The sequence below is a fragment of the Martes martes genome, assembly GCF_963455335.1.
Source record: "Martes martes genome assembly, chromosome: 7".
Taxonomy (NCBI): Eukaryota; Metazoa; Chordata; class Mammalia; order Carnivora; family Mustelidae; genus Martes; species Martes martes.
Genome location: NC_137894.1, coordinates 47372264 through 47397836, shown reverse-complemented (window position 1 = coordinate 47397836; position 25573 = coordinate 47372264). Strand labels below are relative to the sequence as shown.

General features: G+C 40.6%; 1 protein-coding gene across 1 annotated transcript in view; it reads right to left on the bottom strand.

The window, feature by feature from the left end:
- Positions 1–2445: 2445 nt before the first annotated feature.
- LOC308346609 (IQ domain-containing protein H-like) overlaps positions 2446–25573 on the bottom strand; it is a gene marked incomplete at both ends in the record, with an annotated part of 33223 nt that continues 10095 nt past the window's right edge. The window contains 3 exons of the mRNA XM_080809672.1: positions 2446–2544; positions 4866–4982; positions 17631–17748. Of these exons, the coding sequence (XP_080665798.1) occupies positions 2446–2544; positions 4866–4982; positions 17631–17748 (334 nt within the window). The remainder of the gene's footprint in view (positions 2545–4865; positions 4983–17630; positions 17749–25573) is intronic.

Below are 25573 nucleotides of genomic sequence, written 5' to 3'. Positions count from 1 at the left end.
AAGATTTTATTTATTTATCAGATAGAGATCACTAGTAGGCAGGGAGGCAAAGAGAGAGAGGGGGGGAAGCAGGCTCCCCGCTGAGCAGAGAGCCCGATGCAGGGCTCGATCCCAGGACTCTGGGATCATGACCTGAGCCGAAGGCAGAGTCTTTAACCCACTGAGCCACCCAGGCGACCCTAAATCCCAATACAACTGAGATATTCTTATTATGGACATTATACACATGAAACAATGTAGGCTGTTTCTGGGAGGTCCCTCATCTCACAGGAGTCACACCGTGCTGTCTAGTCTGACCCAGAATCACTACGCTGAGAGCCAGCGAGTGCTGGGAGTTCAGCATAGGGTTGGAGGGTCTGGGAAGGCATGCAGCATCCCAACACAGAAACTCAGGCAACACATTCTCAAGAAGTCCTGAAACTCCCTATCACAGGATTGTTTTGCATCTGTTATCAGATGAGGGCATTGCCTCTAATAGCCTCTTCCGGCTCCCAGAGTCCTACTGGGCTTTTGTGAGAGGGCCCGACGGCAGCCAATGACAATCCTCTCATCACTTTCTCCAGCTTTTCCAGGACTCAAAACCCAGGCAGAACTGACGTTCTAAAGAGCAGCCACCTAGAAAGGCGATACGCCACCCTGTCCACGGGCACCACCACTGCCGTATCAGTGGTGTACATCTGAGGAATCAGGAGGAGCACGAGAAGTCCTTGATTTCTGGAAAACTCTTTCCAAGCGACCCGACGAGAGAGCTCTCTTTCGCGACAGAAGTGGGGATGCTGTCTGTGCATGCCGTCACCGTGCTTGGGTAATGACTGTGTGTCATAAATATGGCATTTCTGAATGTCTTTAAAGCAATTTTCCTTTTGTTGCACTAATTTAATTTACCAAATGCTCTTGGGAAAAGGGAGGGGGACCAAGATGCTGACTCCATGTTTCCTGGAAAACCCACATTTTCTTTTTCAACTGCTCTCCAAGAAATTCCATCTGACTGGTGTCTGCTGGCTCCCTCAGACTCTCCCTCTGTCAAAATTCTGACCCGGCAGGTGTGAGAAAGAGGAGATGCGGAACTTGAGCGAATACCCACATCTGTTTTTGGAAAAAAGGAACAGAAGCAGCACAGAAGGAAGTAAAAGAGATAATTGCTGGCTTGAACTACAATACATTTTACTTGTGGGCAGAGGGCCAACTTGCAGCAGGCAGAATAGGCAGGCCCATCTTATTGGAATTCAGGGGTGGGCCTCCGTTCTTGTCCGGAGACAGCTGTAAACCAGCAGCCCATGGCATCGCAATCAGGCACCGAGTTTTGTCAAGGAATGCTGATACGTACAGAACCAGCTTTGTCTGCTTCGACTGCACCCCTGCCTAGTGAAATGACAGTCAATCTCTGATTCCAGATGACAAGAACGGGAGAAAAACTTAAAACAAATGGCGACCTTTCAAAAGATTAATTTGTTTACCAACAAAATGTTCCCTCTTTGTCATCCGAGATGGGGGTGACCTTCACTTTCCCATATCTAGGCTGAAAGGATGCTGACTATAGTCATCTGTTAACTCCATCTAAGCAATTATTCCCTTTTTTATTTTTAGTGACAAGAAGGGTTTATTAATTCACTCTGCTTCTTGTTATGGTTTATAAATGCAACAAGCTCATTCTGAATTACTGCAGTGTAACATCAATTTGTTTAAATCTAATTCTGCTCCCATCGCCAAATTACGTTGTGACTGTAATTGTGGCCATATGCATGGGGCTTAAAACACAATCATGTTTTGAAATCGTCCTCTTTCTCCCCGCCCCCCCGCCCCGCCCCTCCCCCTTTCTTCTGGGGCTGCTTCTAATCATTTGACACGAACACAATTGCCTTACTTTTCATTACTTTATCATTCCAGAAACGAATGTACTTTCACCAGAGAGATGACTGTGTACACCCCAAGTGAAACAGTAAAGAATGAAACTATGATTTGTGAAGTGTGGTTGCTACCCAACTAAGTTAGTGAAAAACACCACATAACGTATGACTCATAAAATCGAGAAATCATAATAGTATTAAATTCAACCTCATGAATAAATAAAAGATTCTAAGTTTACATTGCATTATATATTTATTTATTTGGAAAGTGGGACCAAAGGACTGGTATAATTCTACAGCAACTCCTAGGTTGCCAACAAGAAAAATGGTTTTATGATTCTTTTCTAGGTCATAACAGTTATAATCAGAGTTATTTGTGCAGCGATTCAAAGCAATGTTTTGTTTGGCTATTTTGTTATGCATTCATAATTGTTCTTTTAAAATTCATGCTAACAGATACATGTTTCAAGCCTCGTAAGAAACCCTTTTTATTTAAACGAAATAAATCAAAGTCAAATTTTCTGTAGATCTTCGAATGCGTTGCATCAGAAAGTCTAACTGGAACTAGACAGCAGTGAGAAAGTGTGAAGCTGATGTATCAGAGATTTCTTCTTGTGTCCCCGTACTTGTGAGGCTCTACTCTAAAACCTGTTAGAGAGTAGTTGTTGTTGTTGTCGTTGTTGTATAATTTTTCAGACTTAAGATATTGGAAAAAATCAGCAGTGAGTTTCACTTTTAGTACTTTTTTGTAAATTAATTTTACATATAGTTACAGGATATACAATTCTGAAGGCATATGGGTGTGTGTGTGTGTGTGTGTGTGTGTCTGGGGTATATGTGCTTTCAACATTGTAAAACCTCTAAACCGACCCCTTATGATTAGGAAGAACATACCTCCTCATAAAATGGAGAAAATATCAGTTTCTAGGAACTAACCATGGAAATCAGCTACATATTCAAATTTGCTCTGTCAAAAATGTCGAAGATTATTTACAGGCGTTTGACAAGCTGTTCAAGTTTCATAAGAAGGAAGGAAACACATGGCCCTCGGCAGCCAAATCATAATCCCCTTTGAGTGTTTAGAGTAGTTCTAAAAAGCGATTAGCCTTGATGCTGCTTTTCTAATTAACCATACATCACAGCGCTAGACACATTGCTTCAGTTCGGGGAAGTGATTTCAGAAACATTTTTATAAGTAGTAAATCACAACTGTATCTGTTTCCAAAATCTCTACGTGATTGTTTAAAACCAACACCCAAATATTTCTCGAACGGGACTTTTGGCACAGTGATTCCATTGTATAAATCCAAAATGAAAAATACTGACTTTCAGTGACTCCCGTCGTATGTATATGATGAACTGATGGGGTCAACTCTTTTGATTGAAATGCTAATAGCTTGAGCGAAATGTACCTAATGTCCATACATTTTCAAGCGCTCTGGTGTAGATTTTCATGGAGTCAAGTTTAATGGGAAAAAGGATCTTTAATACAAAAAATGGGTGTATATTATCTATGTATCATGCAAGGCCAAGTGCTTTTCTAAACCCTCTGTGTTTGAAGTACATGAGCACAATAACCAAAGCACTCATCCTCTTGGGAATTAGAAAAAAGAATATAACAAATGACTAAGGTTCCGTCCCAGATTTTGGATATAAATTCAAATTCCTATTTATGTCTGAATCTTCACTCTCACTCATTAAAGCCAAGCATAATCCTCTCTAAATCTAGAGGCGTGCCTTTTTAAGCTTTGATACTCATCAGGAAAAGTTTGCGGAGAATGCAGCAGTTACCTCGGGCTACAAAGCCCCAGCACTCCACCAGCTAAGCCAATATTAATTCTAGATTGAAGCGGGAAACCAACGACAACAAAAGAGAAATCTGCTTCTGTCTGTGCAGCCAGAGAAATAATATTTTTATTTCAAGGGCTTTGGGCTCATGGGAAGCAGATAAAAACCCTTTCACATTATTCATAGTGACATTTTAAATAAAGTTTCAGCAGGAATAAAAATATCTAACTTTCTGGTTATTTCTTAGGCTATAGAAGTATTTCTATGATAAAGTGCACTTAAGCCAAACCTGTTAGAATAACATAAAGCACATAGAAAGAAAGTAAAATATATATTTCAGGGTTACACGAATGAAGTAGGCAGATGAAAATGTCTGTGTGGGAAATTTAGAAGATTAATCCAAGAGACTATTCTGGTTAGAAAGAGTTTTGCAATTTAATTCTAAAATTCATCTTGTTTTTTTAGTTTTGATCTCCCCAAACCATATATTTAAGAGCTTTTGAGAGAAGCCGGAGGTTAAAAATGTATTTACCAACGTATAGGTGTCACCTCAGTGGTTGTTTTCAGTATTAGAAATAATCGCAAGGCAAGTAATTTCTCAATTAAAATGAAGTACTCCTGTTAAATCTCCTAAGAAAACCCCACAGAACGGTACATTCCTTGCTTTCGGACACTTAGCAGCCAGTCACTGGCAAATACAGGCACGGACTCTGAGATCACTTAATGCCAGTCTCCATTTGATCGTTCTTCCCTCCCATCATTTTGCTGACATAAAGAATGATTCTATGCTTTCTTCAGGTTTAGAATAATATTCTTAAATTTTGTGTACCAGATGGTCATATGCATTGAAGCCGATTACCGTGCTGCTGTTTTCTTTTGCTTTTTCTAGCAGTAACCCCACTATCTAAGAAATAAAATATTTAAAATTTCTCCTTCATTCTTTTTCTTGTTGAATTATTTCATCCTTGTTAAAATTTTGATACCGGATTACTTAGGAACATCAGATAAAACAGAAATTTAAACGAGCTACAAATAGATCTTTTAAAAAATAGGTTAACATGTTTTTAATCATTTGTAATTATAAACAGAATGAAAGCCACTCCGTTTCATCTCCCCAAAATCCTAAGGATCAAAATCTTTACTTAAAATCTACATTGTAGCTTATAAAATATATGGCTTTTGATTCTTAAAAAAAAAATTAAGAGCTCATTAAAACAAGTCATTACTTACACATGCTTTTCTCTGATTAATATATGGCAAACTGATCCCATAGTTCGCATTTACAGCAGTTCTGTGGTGGATGTTCTCGGGATCCTGCATGATTTTTACATTCAACCCTATCTTTCGCTGAAACAAAGAAACAATGAAACTTTCATGCTGAATGAACAAAAATGCTTACTAACATTTTATATCCTCAAAGGAGTGTGAAGTTCTTTGAAAATAATTGTATAATATAATAATATGTTCTCATGGCAAAAATTATATATATGTACATATGTATATATTTGGTTTTATTTAGGCTGATAATTGGTCTCTTTTATTCATAGAAAAAGAACTTTGTGTAGATTTTCCTCCACGTATCCTATCGCTCATAAAAATATATCCTTGGACACCACTCATTTCCTCCCAAATAATACCAGAAGCCAACCAAGGTAGACAAAGGACCAGAATACCTGATCTCGATTTATTTTTAGCTTTCCAGGTCAAGGATTTTGCCGATGAAATCTATACTACAAACACACAGGTAGAGGGCTCCCTTGGTCTGTTAATGTGGCCATTTTCCTCGAGGGACATTTACAGGTGAATCTCCACTTTGGACGTGGTGAATTCACCACAACATGTTTATTTATTCCTTCACAGAGATTTTGCTGTCTCTAGGAAAAATGTGTGCTGTCATTAGAAAAAAGTGTAAAAGCATTTCATTTGAACCACGTGTTTCTCATTTTAAAGAATTCAAATTAGTTACTGCAGAGATACCTAACTGTAAACCACCAGAGAAGACAGCACAGTGGTGGTGGAAAGGGGGAGAGACCTAGCTGGGTTCCAAACGTGCCCTCCCCTGGACTTGCCCGCATGTTACCTTGGGTAAGTCACTTTCCTTCTTTGAAAGTAAGTTTCTTGGGGCGCCTGGGTGGCTCAGTGGGTTAAAGCCTCTGCCTTTAGCTCAGGTCATGATCCCAGGGTCCTGGGATCGAGTCCCACATCGGGCTCTCTGCTCAGCAGCAAGCCTGCTTCCCTTCCTCTCTCTCTGCCTGCCTCTCTGCCTACCTGTGATCTCTGTCTGTCAAATTAAATAAAAAAATCTTAAAAAAAAAAAAAAAAAGAAAGTAAGTTTCTTTACTTGCCAAACACAGCAATTAGAGTTGAGGGTCTCTTGAAGAACTACTCACCTCACCCCCACCCTCTAAACTCCACCCCTTCCACCCCAACCCACCCCCCCCCGCCCCCCCACCATACACACACACACACACACACACACACCCTCCACGGCTTTGGCATTCTATGATTTCAGGCTAAAAGGTAAGTTGACACTTAAGGAATATGACATTACAACCATTTCTGAGGTCTTGTGACTTTTTATTGTGATATAATTCACATTCCATAAAATTCACATCTTTAAAAGTATGTAAGTCAGTGGTTTTTAGCATATTCACAAAGTTGTGCAACCATCATCCCTAATTTCAGAACATTTTCATTGGGGTGTCTGGGTGGCTCAGTCATTAAGCGTCTGCCTTCAGCTGAGGTCATGATCCCGGGGTCCTGGGATGGAGCCCTGCATTCGGTTCCCTGCTCAGCGAGAAGCCTGCTTCTCCCTCTCCTACTCCCCCTGCTTGTGTTACCCTCTCTCGCTGTGTCTCTCTCTGTCAAATAAATAAAATCTTAAAAAAGAACATTTTCATCACCCCCAAAAGAAACCTCACACCCATTAACAATCACTCCCCGTTTGCTCCTCCTTCCACCCCCTGGCAACTGCTAGTCTACTTTCTATCTCTCAGATGTGCATATTCTGGGCATTTCATATAAATGGAATCCTAAAATACAAGGCCTTTGTGACTTTTTAGAAAGGAGGTGTTGTGAGCAATTAAATTTTTTTTTTTCCTTTCAATTGAGTGTCTTAGTTCTGGGGGTGATGTGGTGCAACAGTTAAGATGGTCATAGACACTGGCAAGATTAGTTCATGATCCAGCTATTTCTTTGATGATAAGCGTTCATAAACGGGGCTGTGCCTAAGGTCAAAGTGAAGGGGGAACCTACAAAGATACCTGTGGGATGTGTGCTGTCCAGATAATTTATTTCCTAACACAGGCCCAAACCTCTGTGTGTGTGTGTGTGTGTGTGTGTGTGTGTGTTTTAATAACAGTTTTTAAGCCGAATCTCTAAATAACAGCGCTCAGCTGTCCACTTTATTTAACCCGTGCAGGATAGGTTGCAAAGAAAGCATATCTGTTTCCTTCTCCTGGAGGTACTTGGGGTTGCAAAAGCAACATCGTATCTAATTATAAATGGCTTTCCTTCTGCCGGGAACCCACACTCACAGCACCACTCTGGGGCTTTTGCGTGGAAACTGAGTGCCTCTTTTATGGAAATTAATACCTGAACATAATTTCTTCCTTCTTAATTAAACTTTCAGAATAATTTCCACCTCACCAAGGATTAGGAAATTGCTAATATGTATTATATTGACTGGGTGTGGTTTCTGTAATTAGAGTGCTTTTTAAATGTGAGCCCTGGATACAACTGATGGTAATAGCTTCATCTATCATGTCTAAGCTTTGTTAAAACTTTTTAATTCTGGGATCATTGGCTCGGTGGACCATAGCAGTTTTCTTAGTTTTATTATGCTCCATCAACTTCGTGTGGCTATGGTACGGGTGTAGGGAGGAAATTATCAAGTACAGAATCATTGTTAAAAGTGGCATCAAAATCCAGTTCTCTGCTCATTGTTACATTTCTGTGGCACTGGGCATAGAACTTTATGGACGGGAATCCAAACGTAAATAGAAATCCCAAAGGAATGACAGGTTGTAATTTCAATTATGTATTAGTTGGCTTCTAAAAGCAATGGGAGAGGTCCTTTAAAATGATTAATGTTCTAATATTTACTATTTTGGCACCAAAACATGTGTATACCAAAATAATAATACCACATGATTAAATTTCCCTTTTAAAAACATATAAAGAGACTACCCTTGGATAATATTAATGTATCAAACAGCTTTGGTGTAAATCACTACCAACTACACTCCTAATCTTAATTTGTCTCGCAGACCACCTATAGAACTATATAGGAAAATACTTGAAAGCCTAAGCTGCATTATCAGACCCAGTAATAAGATCTTTTCAAGAAAAACAGTTGTCAGTTTAAAAAAGAAAAATGAAATTAATCATTCCATTAAGCAGAAGAGTGAGCCCCAGAAGGTAATTTTTATCAACAGCAAGACAAATATTAAAGATAATTTCAGAAAATTTTCTTGAATTGATCAAGAAAAGGCAGCCATTTATTTAATCTATCTTGAGTCACTAAACCATCCAAACTTGGAATTCTCTCCTTTTGATAGTAATTACAAGCAGATATATCAAATGTGACTCTCATTTAGACTTTGGCTTGTAAGAACAAAAGTTATTATCAGAGCCAATTACTGTTTTACCTACATGGCCGCACAGAAGCAGGGAGCTCAATTTTCATCTCATCAGTGATTCTGTGGTATTTATTTTATTACTATGCCCACAAAGCTATCTAAGAAGGAAATAGCTTATGCTATTAAAACGAGGGTTTAAACATAAGAGGCTAAGGTTTCTTTTCGAAGAACTTCTGAATTAAAAACACTAGGCAGCGTGTCATACCAGCTCCCCAGACATGGGCAGACCATAAAATGACCTACATCTGAGCAGTAGATCCCACACAGAGTAATCAAAATTGAAATGCTTCACAAATGAATTTGAGACGGGCTATTTACTAAGTTACGGTATTATCAGCATAACATTATTCTCAACAGTGTTTGCCCCAAGTAATGTCTTCTAAAGTGTATATTGCTTAATATCCTATTCCCACTGGTTAAAGACCTCTGCTGTTTAATCCTAAAACCAGGAAAAAAAAAAAAAAGAAGAATCCAGTCACCTTGAATGCTCTGATTCTTTCAACCATTATTATATTTAATGGAAAGAACAATAGACTTCATATCGTGGTTCAAGCCACATGATCTAGATTTCTCATTTGCAAAGCTGGATAATAATACCTACCTTCACAGGGTTGTTCGTGAGGGAAATGACTAACTTCCGGTAAGTATCTTGCAATGACAAAGCAGTATTCAGGAGCTTACTGGCCAAAACATAATGACCGTAATGGATTGAAACACTTCAAATATATAAAAACCCGTGGGTTCTTAATGTTTCCCCTTCTTGCGAGGAAACCTACTTGACAAATTGATACATTAATTTGAAAGTAGATAAAGGAAAAGAATCAAGCATTTATCCTGCTTTTCCTGAAAAATCTATTTTTCAGATGCACCGAAGAGCCAGTGAGCGACAGTTCTTCGTAGAAGCCAATAAATGCAGGAGGAAGGGTGGAATTATAAAAACACTGCTTTGCAATCCCTAAAGAAATAATGTATTTAGGCAAACCTCAGTGGTCCCTAATACTACTAGGGGAATTTTATAAAGCATAGATTGAGCTAGTAATACTCAGACCCACTGATCAATCTTAACATCTTTAGAGAAGAAAAAGAAATGGCCTCCTGATATCCGATAAGGGGAAGTACAGAGCACCACCTCTGACCTATTTCTCCCCAAAAGATGTTACCTGAATCTGGTCAAGTTTCTAGATAAAACCACCAGTTTACAAGAAATACTAGGGACAGAGGAAAACATAAAATGACACCATGAGATTGTGATCAGCCAAATTCAAACAGTGAAGAGAAACCTATCTGACCAGTGACCTGGTTTCTTCAGCCAGTAAGTGGCATTTTTTTAAATGAGGGGGAAATGTCATAGATAAAATTAGATGCAAATGCCCTGTGTGGATCTTGTCTACATCCTAATTCAAACATTAGAACAACAACTTTAAGACAATTGGGGGAAACGGAACAGAGCCTGGGAATTCTATAGTATTAATGCATTGTTAAATGTGTTAGATGTGATAATAGTTATGTTTTTTTTAAGTCCTTATCTGAAGTGCTTATGGGTAAAATGATATGATGTCTGGGATTTGCTTCAAAAGACTGCACCAAAAAATGTGGAGGGAAGAGACAAAAGAAGTATTGTAAAATTATGGTAACTCTTCAAGCCAGATGTTGGTTACATGGATTTCCTTCTACATTTTTGAGTCCATTCAAGAAACAATTTCTTTCGTAAAAATTTCTGTCACAAGCCCTCAACCTAACCTAGCTAAGGAGGAAAAGGACAATCAGGCGAAAGTGATAAATAGTGAAATAACGAGCAGTCAGTGCAGGTCCTTAAAGTCTCGAAGAATTCTTGTGAGAACACACTATGTGAGCTGGCAGACTAGGACACAGAGGTCAGAGACAACTGTACTCGAAACAGATTGGAAAGATGATGTACTGATTGGTTATAACAAAGCCCAGGCATTCGGCATATACCACACCCCCAACCCTACCAGAGCATTTTTCTAAACCTCTCTGATGGCACTCTGAGTATAGACTCTGAGCTTCCTCTAGCACAGAGATTCATGTGTCTACCACGCAGCACACAGAACCATTAAAATTAAAATATTTGAGGAAATCACTTACCAGTGATGAAGGGCATGTTTGTGTGTGTGTTCTCATTACTGTATGCCACAGTGACACAGTCATCAGAGGACAGCAGGAGTGTGTGCCAAAGGTGACATTCTGTCCAGTTTTTATGGCACATGGGCCAATTGCTAATTCTCTGGCTTCCCTCCCTTTGCTACAAATTACCCTCATGAGTTGGTGGCTGGGGAATGATGGGTCTCCTGTGTGCCCAGAAGTCAGTATTTCCTGATAAGCGATGGAGCAAGGCATGAGAAATTTGGAATGCCACCTTTGAAATGTCACTGAACCATGGGATACCATATAATAAAATTTCGGGAGTCTTCACAATTATAATTAGTAACAAGTTTCTGGAGAAGATGCCATGAGTCATAAATATGTAGCTAATTGAATCTTCCCATAGAAAAAATATTCTTAGAAGATACAGTACTAAGGGCCCATTTTTGATGCCTGTTTTTGCTAGAAATAGCCCCAAATACCATGCTTAATCTTCTGTCCCATTAGCTATAGCTTTTGTACACTGTAAGGTATAAACCTCTTTAAAATGTATGTGTAAACCAATTGAATACTAACCAGTTACAGTAAAACAGTATTGCATATGTTCAAGTATCCTAGTGTATTATAAATAATTCTAATGTGGCTTCATAATTGCTACATTAACATTGTTGCAACAAATCAGAAAGTGAAAAAGGTCACCTTAATCAGGTGCATTGATTGAGAAGTTTCTCTGGGAAAGTTTGGAAGGACATAGCTGAGGATAATTCTGGGGATAGTTAGGGCCATCTGTGAACCAAATCAGGAGTTTATCCTGCTGTTTTGCTTTTTTTTTTTTTTTTGGTCTTAAATTTCTCTGTGATAAACACAGGAAGGGAGCTCAAGTTGTTTGTTTGTTTGTTTGTTTTTTAATAGTGGTAAGGAAAGCCAAAACTTTGAGGTCAAATACACCTGCGTTTGAATCCCAGTTCTGCTGTCACTTTGTTTTAAATTAGAATCATCTCCCACCTTCTATTTCCTTATCTATGAAACAGGGATGATAATTCCTCCCCCCAGGCATTGTGAGGATGAGCTAGGATCTCATCAACATGGCCCACACAAGTTCCTAAATGGTGCCCCCACTACTGCCCTTCCCCTTCTACCTCATAGCAGGAAAAGACCCCAGTGGCTTCCCACCTCACTCAGAGAGCTTTCAGAAGTCCTCACAATGGTCTACAACATCTGGCCTCTTCCCACTTTTCCTAATTCCCTTCCCCTGCGTAGTCCCCTCCAGAAAAATTAAAATTTCTTACTGCCTACAACCCATTGACAAGTCCTTGAGACAGAAAGAGTGACCTTCCTCTAGGACACTTTGCTAAGGGCAAAAGGCAATCTTAGCTTAACATTATTCTGACCTCCAGGATCCTGTAAACCTCCTTTAACATGTAAACCTTCCTTTGGAAACTTCCTTTATCTTTACCACCCAAGATCCATGTTAGCAATCATCTTCCAAGCATATACTGATATACATCCGAAGGGTCATGACTGAAGTTTTACTAGACAGTAATAAATGACCTTTTCCTAACAACAACTAGCCCCTCAAGGTTCTGGAAACCTTGCTTCCAAAATTCCTTTAAGACTTATGCTACCTCTAACCCCCTCCCAACTTGAAAATATATAATGGGCCACCCCTCACAATCCCAGCGCAGCTCTTTCTGCCCACGGGTGCTATCCCTAGCTTTTAATAAAACCACCTCTTTGCCCCAAAGACATCTCGAGAATTCTCTCTTGACCATTTGCTCCAAACCCCAACATTTCCGCATCACTTGTACTTCTAAGATAGGGTCTTTACGTTTTGTGTTTCCTCTACCTGAAATGCTCTTCCTCCAAATAGCCAAAGACATACCCTCAGATTTCTGCTCAAGTTTCATCTTACAAGGGAGACCATCCAACATCCCTAGGTTCCTTCCCCGTTTCTCTCACCAACTAACATACTATATATTTACTTTGCAAATCTTTTTTTTTTTTTTCCAAATGACTGCCTGACCCCAACTAGAATGTAAACTCCCGTGAGAGCAGAGATTTGGCTGATGCCTAAAATGTCTGGCACACAGTGAGTACATAATTAAGGTTGACAAGTATTCATCAGCAAATACTAAGAATTAACACTCAGGCACATGTGGGGCACTGTTATAAACATTTACATATGTTAATTCATTTATCCTTACAGCAGCTCTCTGGGGTAGGGACTAGCCTTATGCCCATTTTGCAGATGAGGAACTGAGGCACAGACAGAGGTTAGGTGACTCGCCAAGGAACAGATAGGACGTGGTGGAGCCAGGCTGTGAACCCATACTTCTAACTATGACGTTGTCCTCTGTTCAGAGCCTACTTTGGGCTGGACACCAATTATAGAAATGAATTGAACTGAGTCTCCCTGCTTTGGATTATTAGAGCCTTAAGAAATAAAATAAACCAATGCAATGAATATAAGCAGATCCAGGTTTGGATAAAGGATCAGTAAAAGTCATTTGAGGATCAACTGGGGAAATTTGAATATGATCAGAGTATTTGTTATATTCACGAATTATTATTCATTTTTTTAGGTATGATAATGTTATTGTGGGTAAGACGGAATGTGCACATTTTTTTAAAAGATTTTTTATTTATTTAACAGACAGAGATCACAAGTAGGCAGAGAGGCAGGCAGAGAGAGAGGAAGGGAAGCAGGATCCCTGCTGAGCAGAGAGCCCGATGCGGGGCTCGATCCCAGGACCCTGAGATCATGACCTGAGCCGAAGGCAGAGGCTTTAACCCACTGAGCCACCCAGGCGCCCCTGAAATGTGCACATTTTGAAAGATGCACGTTAAAGCATTGAGGGGTGAAATGTCATTAAGTCTGTATTTTAAAAGACTTCAATAAAAAGCCACAGGCAATATTTTTTTAAAAGTCACTGCTCTTGGGAGAAGAAAGAATTCACAATGGTTCACTTATTGTGGCGCTCTCTTTTGCCTGCTCTACTCTACCGTCTCCTGGGCAAAACCCGCCACCCACCACTCAGTAAGGCAAGACTCACAGCAACAGTCTGGGAAGCAGCCCTTACCTGCTCTTTTTCTTGCTTTCATCTCTCACCATATGATTCCTTATAACATCCAAAGTCCTCAAGACTTTCATTTTGATCAAAGTTTGAAAATCACTTTCTCAATTCGATTGAAATTCACAAAATCAGAGCCTTCCCATCTTAGACACATGGCTACATTGTATTAGATCACAGTATTTTTTTTTTAAGTTTGTTTGACTGCTAAGGCATCCGTTTTATGGGATTAATAAAGGGAATAGTTCTCAAGCAATGGGATGGGTTTATCTTCCCTGCTCCACAGACATACCAACTGTACCATGCTTATAAATAGGCCCTTTGCTCCAAACAGTGTAGGAATTAGCTTGCCAGATACAACAAGAAAATCAAGTACTCTCTTGGCCTATAAATTTTTTCTCCTTCTCTTCTTCCCTCCACTTCCTCCTTTGTTGTTTTTATTTCCAATCCTTTCTTATCTGTTACAAGTACAGATGTGCCTATAGCCCAAGGAACCCCAAAGAGCGGTTGAGCGGGTACTGATGTAGAACAAAGATACACTGTGAAAAAAGTCATCACAATATGGCTTTTTTGAAGCTAAAAGAAAATTAACAATTCTTTTTCTACAACATTACTAACCCTATTCCCTACGCTGTATTTTTCATCTCTGTGACTTACTTTTTTTTTTTTTTTTTTTTAAGATTTAATTAGAGAGAGGGAGAGAGAGAAAGCATGAGCAGGGGGCAGGGGGAGAGAGGGACGAGTGACTCCCCGCTGAGCAGGGAGCCCGATGCAGGGCTCCTTCCCAGGACCCTGGGATCATGACCTGAGCCAAATGCAGGTGCTTACCTAACCCAGGCACCCCGACTTACTTACTTTTTACAACTGCAAGTTTGTACTACTTAATCTCCTCTTATCTATTTCACCCATCCCTCTCCCCTGTGGCAACCACCAGTTTATTCTCTCTATTTAAGGGTATGGTATTTGTTCAGCTGTTTGCTTTTTTAGATTCCACATGTGAGTGAAATTATACAGTATCTGCCTTTCTCTTTCTGACTTATTTCACTTGGCTTAATGCCCTCGAGGTCCATCTATGTTGTCACAAATGGCAAGATCTCATTCTTGTTTAGGAATGAGTATTATTCCACTGTGTGTGTATATGTGTGTGTGTGTGTGTGTGTCCATTCTTCTTTATCCATTCATCTATCAGTGGACACTTGGGCTGTTTACATATCTTGGCTATTATAAATAATGTTGTAATAAACATAGGGAGGCATGTATCTTTTTGAATGAGTGTTGTCATTTTCTTTAGGTAAATACCCAATAGTGGAATTACTAGATCTTATGGTAGTTCTATTTTTAATAGTTTGAGGAACCTCCATAGAGCCTTCCACAGTGGTTGTACTAATATACATTCCCACCAACAGTGCACCAGGCTTCCCTTCCTTCCACATCCTTGCCAACACTTGTTTCTTATCTTTCTGATTCTAGCCATTCTGATAGGTGTAAGGTAATATCTCATTGTGGTTTTGATTTGCATTTCCCTGATGAAGAGTGATGTTGATCATTTCTGCATGTGTTGCTGGTCATCTCTGTCTTCTTTGATAAAATGACTATTCAGGCACTCTGCCCATTTTTAAATGTTTTTATGGAATGCCCTTTTTTTTAGTGTTTAGTTGTATCAGTTCTTTATATATATTGGATATTAACATCTTACCATTTGCAAATATCTTTTCCCATTCAGTAGGTTGCCTTAGTGTTTTGTTGATGGTTTCCTTTGCTGTGCAAAAGCTTTTTATTCTGGTGTAATCCAAATAGCTTATTTCTGCTTTTGTATCCCTTGCCTAGGGGACATATCTAGGAAAATGTTGCTAAGGTTGGTGTCAAAGAGATTACTTGCCTGGTTTCTTCTAGAAGTTATATGGTTTCAGGTCTCACATTTAGGTCACTAATCCATTTTGAATTTATTTTTGTGTGTGGTATGAGAAAACGGTCTAGTTTCATTCTTTTGCATGTAGCTGTCCAAAGAATTCTTAATTATGGCTTTTAATTATAATCGAGCAACTCCTAATGGTTTGTCATGTAAATTTTTGGTGTGAAATGGAATTCCAAAAATCATTATCTACTTTGGAGAAAGAGAGCTGAAAGAAGCAACTGGGGTTTACCTAGTTGAACAGGTTGGCGGTGGGCAATTAAAGGTGGTAATATCCCAGTTGGATTTCACTGCTACTTAATAATACAAGCTTTTAAGTTGGTGTAGTAGGCTTGCAGGAACAGCTGGCAAAACAGCACTGTTTGTCATTGAGTTTACAATGCAAAATTAGGGCTATCTTGTGTGTCAGCGGTTATGCATTTTTAAGCAGATGTCACCGATATTAGAAATAAAACAACAATAGGGATCTAGGCCCTGGAGGTAAAGCCAGGGTAGGAAACAGTCCGTGCCCCTTTTAAATGAAGCTCACCCATGCTCACAGTATTTAAAAGAGCTCTGGGGTTATATTCAGTGCATAAGATTTCTTATCGTTGTGATCATTTGCCAGGATGCAAAACTCTTTCAGGAAAATAAATTTCTGGGCCATAGTTTTATTTTTTTCTGGAATAATAACAACAGCTATACATTCTAAATAGTCCTAATTTCAGATATGTTGTTTCATTGTCCTCACAAACCAGAGAGCTCTAATCTTCCACTTGGGAACACCAGTGACCCTCCTGAGATTCTTGAAGGAAAAAAAAATTTTCACAGTTAGCAGAGACTTAATAGGAAAGGAGGTGTGAGACCTTTAAGCTCCCTTTTTCATAACATTCTATTTTATTTTCAGGAGAGCCTTTATTATTAGCTGGTATTTTCTTGTTGATGATCTGTCTCCCCCAGTGAGAACATAAGCTCTGAGAGTAGGGACCAGGCATCATTCGTCCCCATGTGCCTCTGACAGTGTTGGGCACTGACAGTGCCAAAATACTCCACAGACAGTGGCCGAGCAGACTCAGGGTATGAAGGGCAGTGTGGAAGGTAGGAGCCGGCTGCTTTGGGAAGGTCGTGGAGCCGAGAATGACTGACTGCACAGGGGAGTGGGCATTGTGGTTTCATTTCTTCATTCAACAAACCTTTATCTAGAGTCCCCTGGCAACATATGGCAGTGAACAGACTGACATGGCTCCTGCCCTCATTAAGCTTCTATTCTACTGGGAGAACAGACATTTTTTAAAAATCTAGTTACAGATTTTGTCAGGTGTGATAGAAGAAAAATACGGCTAACACCGTTATAATAAGGGCACTGTGTGATGGCTGCACGACTTGGTGAATACAAGAAAATCCACTCAAGTCCACTTAAAAAGGGTGAATTCGATGGTATATTAATTATACCCCAACAAAGCTATTATCTGAAAAGGGGTACCACAGTGGTTATCCCTGTATTTCTAGTTACATGGTCCTGCCTCTGACATTGACTAGCTGTGTCCTCCCGGGCAATTTCTCTAACATTTCTGTACCTTGGCTTCTTCATCAGTGAAATGAAAACAATAATAGCACGCCCTCTCGGATCGTTCTGAAAGTGGATCTAGTTAGTGTTCCCGAAGCACTGACAGGAGGTGAGCTGTTTCCACTTCTGGGGAGTCAGGGAGGGAACAGGAATCCAATTGCAAGAACACCCAGCAAGCAAAATCAGTAACCTCTTGAGCTCTAGCCCTTGCCCCCTGGAAACTTCCCTTGGAGGGCTCTGTTCAGAAATTCTAGCTTTGCCCAGTGGCAGCAGCATAGCCATTGGTTTATCTGAGGCGTGATTATTGCTAATTAAAAAATGTGAAGGCACTGTATTTTGGTGTATTTTGCTTTCTGAAGAAAGCTCTTGTGTGGTAGAAACTCACAGTGTCATGAACATATCTGAAAAAAAAAAACAGTGGCATGTTCTCTCATTTCGAACACAAAGTAAATTTCCTGCCTTTACTCTGGAAAGTTTTTTTATTCCTAAAACAGCTTTATTGAGACATAATTCACATACCTTAAATTTACCCTTCTAAAGGGAACAATGGTGTTCAGGAGAGCCACGGAGTTGGGCAATCATTGCCACTCTCAAATTCCAGAACATTTCACCATCCCAAAAAGACACTTGAGATGCCTCAGATGTCCTTCCCCAGCCCCCCTTCTCCCCAGTCTCCCCAATCACTCATCCCCTTTCTGTCTTTATGGATGTCTCTGTTCCTACCTTTATTCTTGGAAAGGCATGTGGAAATGTACTGTGCTGTCTTTGGGGTTGCCAAAGTCTACCCTCAGATTCTAGAGGGAAAATAAATGATTTCTGATCAATTACAGTTGGAAGCAACCTAAGTTTAAGAAAAGAAAGAAAAAGAAAATTTAAAATCTAATTTATCTTCACAACTTCACAAATTGGTAATTTTAAAACAATGCTTCCTAGTTCATTTGGATTTTACAGGAAATATTCCATTGTTAATTACAGTGAACTAGACTGACTTTAGCATTTTTACCACTAGAAACCTGCACTTGTTTTATTAAGCATAAGAACTTGAGTCTGATAATGACCACTATTGCATGTAAAAAAAGGTCTATTTCTGGCTGAGGTTATATGACCCACAACTGACCAGATTACTACACTATAAAACATTCTTGGGAGAAAAAAATACAACATACTGTGTTTTGTTTTGTAAAGCCAAATCACAGATTAGCCGATGTTAAAGAAGTTCAAAATGCTGGTCTCTAAGCAGTTAGCACTTCTAGTCTTTAAACCTCTGCTATTTTATGGAACTGCCAAGACTTAAGGATCAAAGGCTGGTTAAAGGTCTTCCTTATTAAGCAGTGGGCAGCTCCATGGGCGAGCAGCACAAAAACAAAATAAGATTATAAGAACGACTGTGTGTGGAATGTAGGTCTTAAAACTTTTTACCGGAAAGCAAATCCCCGTTCTTTAAAATGGTTGACATAATTAAGATCTGTTAAACTCAACCACAGTGACTCAATCTCTTGACTCTATTGTGATGCCCACATCTGTGAAATTATCATGAAAAAGCAGTTTGTAGGCTCCTGGTTTCACTTCAACATGTAAACAGCTTGGAAGGTATTGGGAGGATGGGAGTGATTAAAAAAAAAAAAAAAAGCTGAACAAACTGAAAAGCGATTCTTCTTAGATCAATCAGAGAATCAAGGTTACAGGGAAAACTACTGTCCTGAAAACTGGAGAGACAGAGAGAGTCAGACAGACACACAGACCTGGATAAAGCTCCAGAGAGGAAGTCTGTCGCTGGCGCTGGTATTGGCAAGAACAGTTAGCCTCCACTTACCAAATTGCCAGAGGCTCAGTGTGCCTTAGCTTGAGTGTTATAAATCCTGAGGGGCCAAGGCTTGGCGGGGCGGAGGGAGGCCTACTTTCCTGAGTTTTACCTCTATGAGCCCCACCATGTTCTCGCTATGAGGCCTGAAGAAAATCCCTTCCTGCCTCTAGCAGTGGGGAGGGAAAAGAAACCGGTTCAAACTACTCCCAGAGAATTCTGTTCTTTGTTCTGTTCTCTGTATTAAAGGCCAGCTCTCTGGATGCCTGGGTGGCTCAGTGGGTAAAGCCTCTGCCTTCAGCTCAGGTCATGATCTCAGGGTCCTAGGATAAAGCCCCGGATCGGGCTCTCTGCTCAGCAGGGAGCCTGCTTCTTCTTCTCTCTCACTCTCAGCCTGCCTCTCTGCCTACTTGTGATCTCTGTCTGTCAAATTAATAAATAAAATCTTAAAAAAATAAATAAATAAAGGCCAGCTCTCAAGGAAAATTATCATCTGACCTGAGGAAGGGCAATTAGCTATTAGCTAACTCCAGCCCCTTCCAGTCTTCCTGTCTCACCTATGAGGTGGGATAACCAAGAAAAACTTGTGAAGGTAACTGTCTGGGGTTTTTCCTGGGGGCACAGACCCACAGGAAGATGGGTAACCTGATCAAGGAGTGGTGAGTGCTCCTCCCAGCACACTTCATCTACAGGCGTCTGTATATCCTAGAAGTACAACTGCTAAATTTAAAAAATGACAATTTTCAAAAGCTTCTCGCACCCGTTGAAAAATTGCCTTTAAGGACTTCAGGCCAACTTATCCCTTCAGTAGTAGAACCAAAGTAATCCCATCCTACTGCCACCTCATCAGCCCTGAGTGTGAGGGTGGTGTAAATGATCTGGTTGTGCTAATCTGAAAAGAAAAAATAGTAATATATTGTTTACTTTGCATTTCCCTGGCTTCCCTGTGAGAGTAAATATATTTCACATATTTGCTGCTTATCTGTATTTCTATCTCTCTGATATGTAAGTTGTTTTTGTTTTTTGTATTGTCAGGAGCTCTTTTTTTTTCTTTGAGATTTTATTTGTTTATTTGACAGGCAGAGATCACAAGTAGGCAGAGAGGCAGGTGGAGAGAGGGGTGGGGGAAGCAAACTCCCTGCCGAGCAGAGGGCCTGATGTGGGGCTCGATCCCAGGACCCTGAGATCATGACCTGAGCTGAAGGCAGAGGCTTAACCCACTGAGCCACCCAGGCACCCCTCTTTTTTTTTTTTTTTAAGAATATTAGCAATTTTTGTGTCCTATCTGCTGCACATGTTTTCCCAGTTTGTTTTTCATTTTATGCTGCTTTTTTAAAATTAATTAATTTATTTTAATAAACATATAATGTATTTTTATCCCCAGGGGTACAGGTCTGTGAATCGCCAGGTTTACACATTTCACAGCACTCATCATATATGCTGCTTTTTTTAAAATTATTTTTTGTTTAAAAAAATTTCAAGCCCACGGAGAAATGGAAAGAACAGTTAGCTTCCCCTTCCCCTTCCCACAGACCACTGAGTATTCCTGTCTTGTTCCCCATGCTCTATCTCTCCCTGTGACTAGGTTGTAGTCACAGTCCACCCAAGTGGAATTCACGTACCACGGTGTAACCACCCACAACAGATGGGCTCCGGGATGTCTCATCCACTGAGGAAAACGGACCTTGTGATGGCCACTCACAATGCAATTCAAACCTCTTTTTCCCCCTCTCACGGATGCTCACTGTGATCTATTTGCTTTGTTCTTGCTTCCCCTTCTCAAACCCTCACACAACAGAATACACAACGAAGATTTCCTCGGGTTCTGATCTTGTGGGTACAGATGGTAGTCACCCTCCCAGTGTCAAGGACAAAGCGTGGTTGTTAAGAGCAGTGTGAGCACTTATCACCGGAGCCATAAAATCTGTGAAAGCCAATCACGTGAGAGGAAGAACCACACTTTGACATGGAAGTATCACTGTCAAAGTGGGATAGTAGTGGAACCTATTTTGAAAATAATACAAAAGCTCTTTGAGCTCTTTGGAGCAAATAGGCAACTCTTGAGAATGTCCTTGTCCTTGTTTTCTGCATGCCAGCTGGGAAAATCTTGCATTTGCTGGCATCCATTGTTACCCACTTTGTGTCCCTCCTGGTTTTTATTTCTACTGGACAAAATGACCAGATTTTCCCTTTTTGCTGGAAAGAAAATCATCTTCTGTGAAAACTAGGCTTCTTGATTTAGAGGCAGCCATAGGTGTGGGAGACTGCTTGATCACAGACAGGTGACCGGCCTTGAGTCTGGGCCTCACCACCAGGGTGACCCAGGCTTGCTGGGATCCTTAGTATGCACATCTTTAAAAGGAAAGGATAAAAATCTGTGCCTCATAGGGTAGCATAAAGTCCTTTGCAAACTGTCAAGTGTTAGGAAGCTATTGGTGACGATGATGAAATTCACAATAATGATGAAAATGAAGATGATGATGATTGTATCTGGTCTGTTTTAAATTATTTTTTAAGGTATATCCAGGGATGGTAGTCCTTTGGAATGAACTCTCCTGATTTCCTGGGTTTCCATGGATGGGATGAAGCCCCATGTGTCTGAACAGTGTTGATTCTCCGTCACTCATAGCTACTGTGCTTGCTGTCAAAGGAGCAACAGGGATCCGCGGTCCTTATTACGGCACCCCTCTCAGATGGAGCTGCTACTCTGGACTCCTGGCGCCTCTGACACACACTACAGCACACTCACAGTTTAAGCAGACAAAGGCAGTTCCACCGGCCTGCCTGCCACGTCCCACTTCTGGCTCATTCCTAGTGCAAAAGGCTTACTCCAATCCTTCATAGCAATGGGGTAGCTGAATTTCCAGGACTAGGCTCTTGATCATATAGAGGCAGACCCTCTATGTGACCAAAAGAATACTGATTTCAGAAAGTTATGCTTGTCCTGGGGGTTCCAAGCACAAATTATCTGCATTAGGAATAACCAAGAGTCTTTGTTAAAATGCCAATTCCAGAACCATCTGGGAGCCAGCAAAAGAGGATTTGGAAACCAAAGTTTAAGAACCATTGTTTTAGACCTGCTGTCTCTCAAATAGGATGCCCACATCTCAGCGATCTGTAACACAATGCCATTGGTTATGTAGGGAGAGTATAAGAACTTCTGTTTACACCAGATGAGAAATATGTAAAATAAGAAATAGAAATAAGAAATTACTTGGTGCTACTATTTAATATTCAGCTTGTTCCTGGATCCCTCATGTGGTTATGTCCCCTGTGGTTCTGGAGGCCTCCTGGGAGTGGAGACGCCAACAAAGGCACGAACAGTGGGGTCCGTGTGATGTGTTTTTATAGCATTAGAATGTTCTGTAGTTTACTTGTGGAGTGAGTGTATGAATTCTATTAATTAATTTTCAATCGAGCCTGAGAAAATGGACAGGTGTCTTAAAAAGATTACTGCAAAAAAACAGACTGTATTTTGAAGCCAATGAAAATGGGCATCAGTGAAAAATAAGAAAATGCCAGAACAGACACTTACTCATAGCCTGAGCTTTTCTTCAGCCACAGTAGAGAGCAAAAATGATGATAAACCAAACTCATGAAACATCTGCCAAATCTCCACCCCCAACCGCCAACTTAAAAATTATCCAGAAGACTGACTGAACTCCAGACTCCCGTTCAACCAGTATCCATGCTGAAGCTCCACAAAGTGTAGAGTGTGTTTCGGGTTATCAGCTACAGCCAATATAAAGCCATCACGATTGACAAGATAAAGGAACCAGAACATTATAATTAATAACCTTTTTTAGCAAAAGAAAATTTTGTGCTGTTAATAAAGTAAAATATTTTAAACTGTTTCATCTCGTCTCATTATTTAAATGTTCTTTTGTTGATATATTTTATAATGTATTCACTCCCTAGGATAAGTATACAATTTGTAAGTAAATACATGTAATGGAGGCATGCTCCATTTTTTAAACCAATGGCCATGTGGGATAAAAGGCCAGGTCCAGCTTGTTCCAGCTCGAGACTCTGAGAAGCTATGTCTCCTCCTCCGCCTCCCGAGCGATGTTGAGATAAGCAACCTGTTCCTCAGTGAGTCCGGGCACCAATAATGAAAAACCACCTTCTTACTTGGGTATTCGGAGGACTTTAGTCGTGGAAACTCAGAGGAAAAATTCAATGAATTGGCCAGTCCCACTGCCCTCAGGCATAAGAACCTGAAGGGATTCTGGGTTCTGCAAACAGTTTTGCACAGAAAACTCCCACCAGAACATAGACTCTGATGCCAAGTCTAGTCACGATAGTCTCTTGGGAACCCCTGCAAGTTCAGAGTCCGGTGTGACTATCCACCCGGGAAAACTCCGGTCACAGACAACAATCCCTGATCTCCTGGCTCTGCTGTTTTCCATTTCCATCTCCTCCTGCTGCTTCTCTTCCTCCCTGAGCCACTCCCGGTGACTCCCCCTCAGACTCCCAGGACTTGCCTGCTTACTTTAGAGACCTAGTTTGGATTTTTCTCCAGTTTTCCACCTGGCTCCTATCATTTCATTTCATTTCCAAGTTGCATGGGCTACTTTAGTGGCACACACCCACAGCCGGGACGGAGATACTCCTGCAGGAGATACTCCTGGCAGGCTTGTCAGGCTGTACAAACGTGCCAGGCTCCCATCTTCCTGCCAGGAGGACCCGTGATCACACTATTGTCTTGAATAGGAGGGAAAGGATCCAAGGACTACTTCTGGGAGCCAGCTCCATGCCCCAATTGATGGTGAAGTCTTCTTTCACTCTTCCAGACCCTATAAGGGGCAAGGACAGTCCTTGGCAAGGGAGAAGAAGTGTGGAAGAAAGGTCTTTGCCTGAACCTCTCTGCTTTGTTCTCTGTGGCTGTAATTGCTACATTGTTCTCTCTTTTCAGCTATCATAACTTGCAAATCGGCAGCCCAGGCTCTGTTCTTTGTCAGGACGGAAGAACAAAGAGAAGGCGGGAAACAGGCCAGAACTTCATCAGCGTTCACGATAGCCAGCCATCTCTTCTCCGGTTTGCTTTCCCAAACCCCTCAATCCTGAGGCTTTCCTGCTTGATGCTGCTTGTATGTTCAGTCTTTGGCCATAGCCTACTGCAGATTGTCGGCTGCCATCTACAAAGGCCTCACACCTTGCCTGTAGGGTTCCCTTGATTTCAAACTAAGAGCCAATCAATTTAAGTTGGGAAACTGACCTCCATTATTTTCTTCTCCAAGAATCCCTCTCATTATTTTCTTTGCATTGTTTTAAAAGATTATGAATAATAACCTATTTTCAGGTCTTTTTTTTTTTTTTAAGCTTTTGTTTGTCAGAGAGAGAGAGCAAGCGAGCACAAGCAGGGGGAATGGCAGACAGATGCAGAGGGAGAAGCAGGCTTCCCACTGAGGAGGGAGCTCGATGTGGGGCTGGTTCCCAGGACCCTGGGATCATGACCTGAGCCAAAGGCAGATGCTTAACGACTGAGCCACCCAGGTGTCCCTCTAGATCATTTTTTAATTCCCAGATTAAAAAATTAAAGATATAAATGATGAAAAAGTAGACAGATGAGGGAATGGTTGCCTCTATAGGGGATGATGGATGCCTGTGGCACTCCTTTATATGGGGGAAGAGGGACAGATGTCCTCAAGGCTCTGCTCTCCACTACTGAATGTTGGAACTTTGTTAGGTCTATAGATTTCCATGTTTCCTTGTGTACTATTTCTTTTTTTTTTTTTTTAAAGATTTTATTTATTTATTTGACAGACAGAGATCACAAGTAGGCAGAGAGGCAGGCAGAGAGAGAGGAGGAAGCAGGCTCCCTGCTGAGCAGAGAGCCCGATGTGGGGCTCGATCCCAGGACCTTGGGATCATGACCTGAGCTGAAGGCAGAGGCCTTAACCCACTGAGCCACCCAGGCGCCCCTGTGTACTATTTCTGTAACGACCTCGCAATCTGATACTGCTCACTTATGCTTAGTATATATTTACAATGCAAATAGGGCTATATGGTTTTTAAGCATAGCACAACCTTACACTACATATACTCAAATTCAGGAGGCCAACTTGTAAGAGGTTCCAAAGCAAGGCAAGGCAATTTCTCTCTAACTCAAGCCTAATTTTAATAAGTCATCTCTTAGGATGTGTTACATTATGAATATTTCAAGCAAGTTTTATTATTTTTGGTTTGTTTACCCTGGATACCCAAATCATCTTTATAATAAAGCACATAAAACGTGTTAAAAAGTGTAAAGAAAGTACCATGTGATCTTAATAGCTTAAAAATGGGTTTGCATTAAAATATTTCCTTTATGACAATTATCATATGATCTCTCTGATATGAGGAACTTGAGAAGCAGGGTGGGGGGTTGTGGTGGGTAGGGAAGGAAAAAAATGAAACAAGATGGGATTGGGAGGGAGACAAACCATAAGAGACTCTCACAAAACAAACTGAGGGTTGGTGGGGGGAGGGGGAGCTAGGGTGGCTGGGTGATGGACATTGGGGAGGGTATGTGCTATGGCGAGTGCTGTGAAGTGTGTAAGTCTGATGATTCACAGACCTGTACCTCTGGGGCAAATAATACATTATATATTAATAAAAATAATTAAAAAATATTTCCTTTAGGAGTTGAATTTTGGATACCTTTTACTAAAAAAAATAGTAACACCAAAACGAGGACCCTGAAGTAATGGATATGGTGTCAAGTATTACAAGGCAAGAAGAGCAACCCGGAATAAACTTCATCAAAGTTCAAATTCTGCCATTAACTTCTTATACAAAACTGCTGAAATTCGTAGAATAGATATGAACAAAGCCAAGAAGATTTTGTCTTTACCATCACCTGACCTGAGTGGGAAAAGTTGTT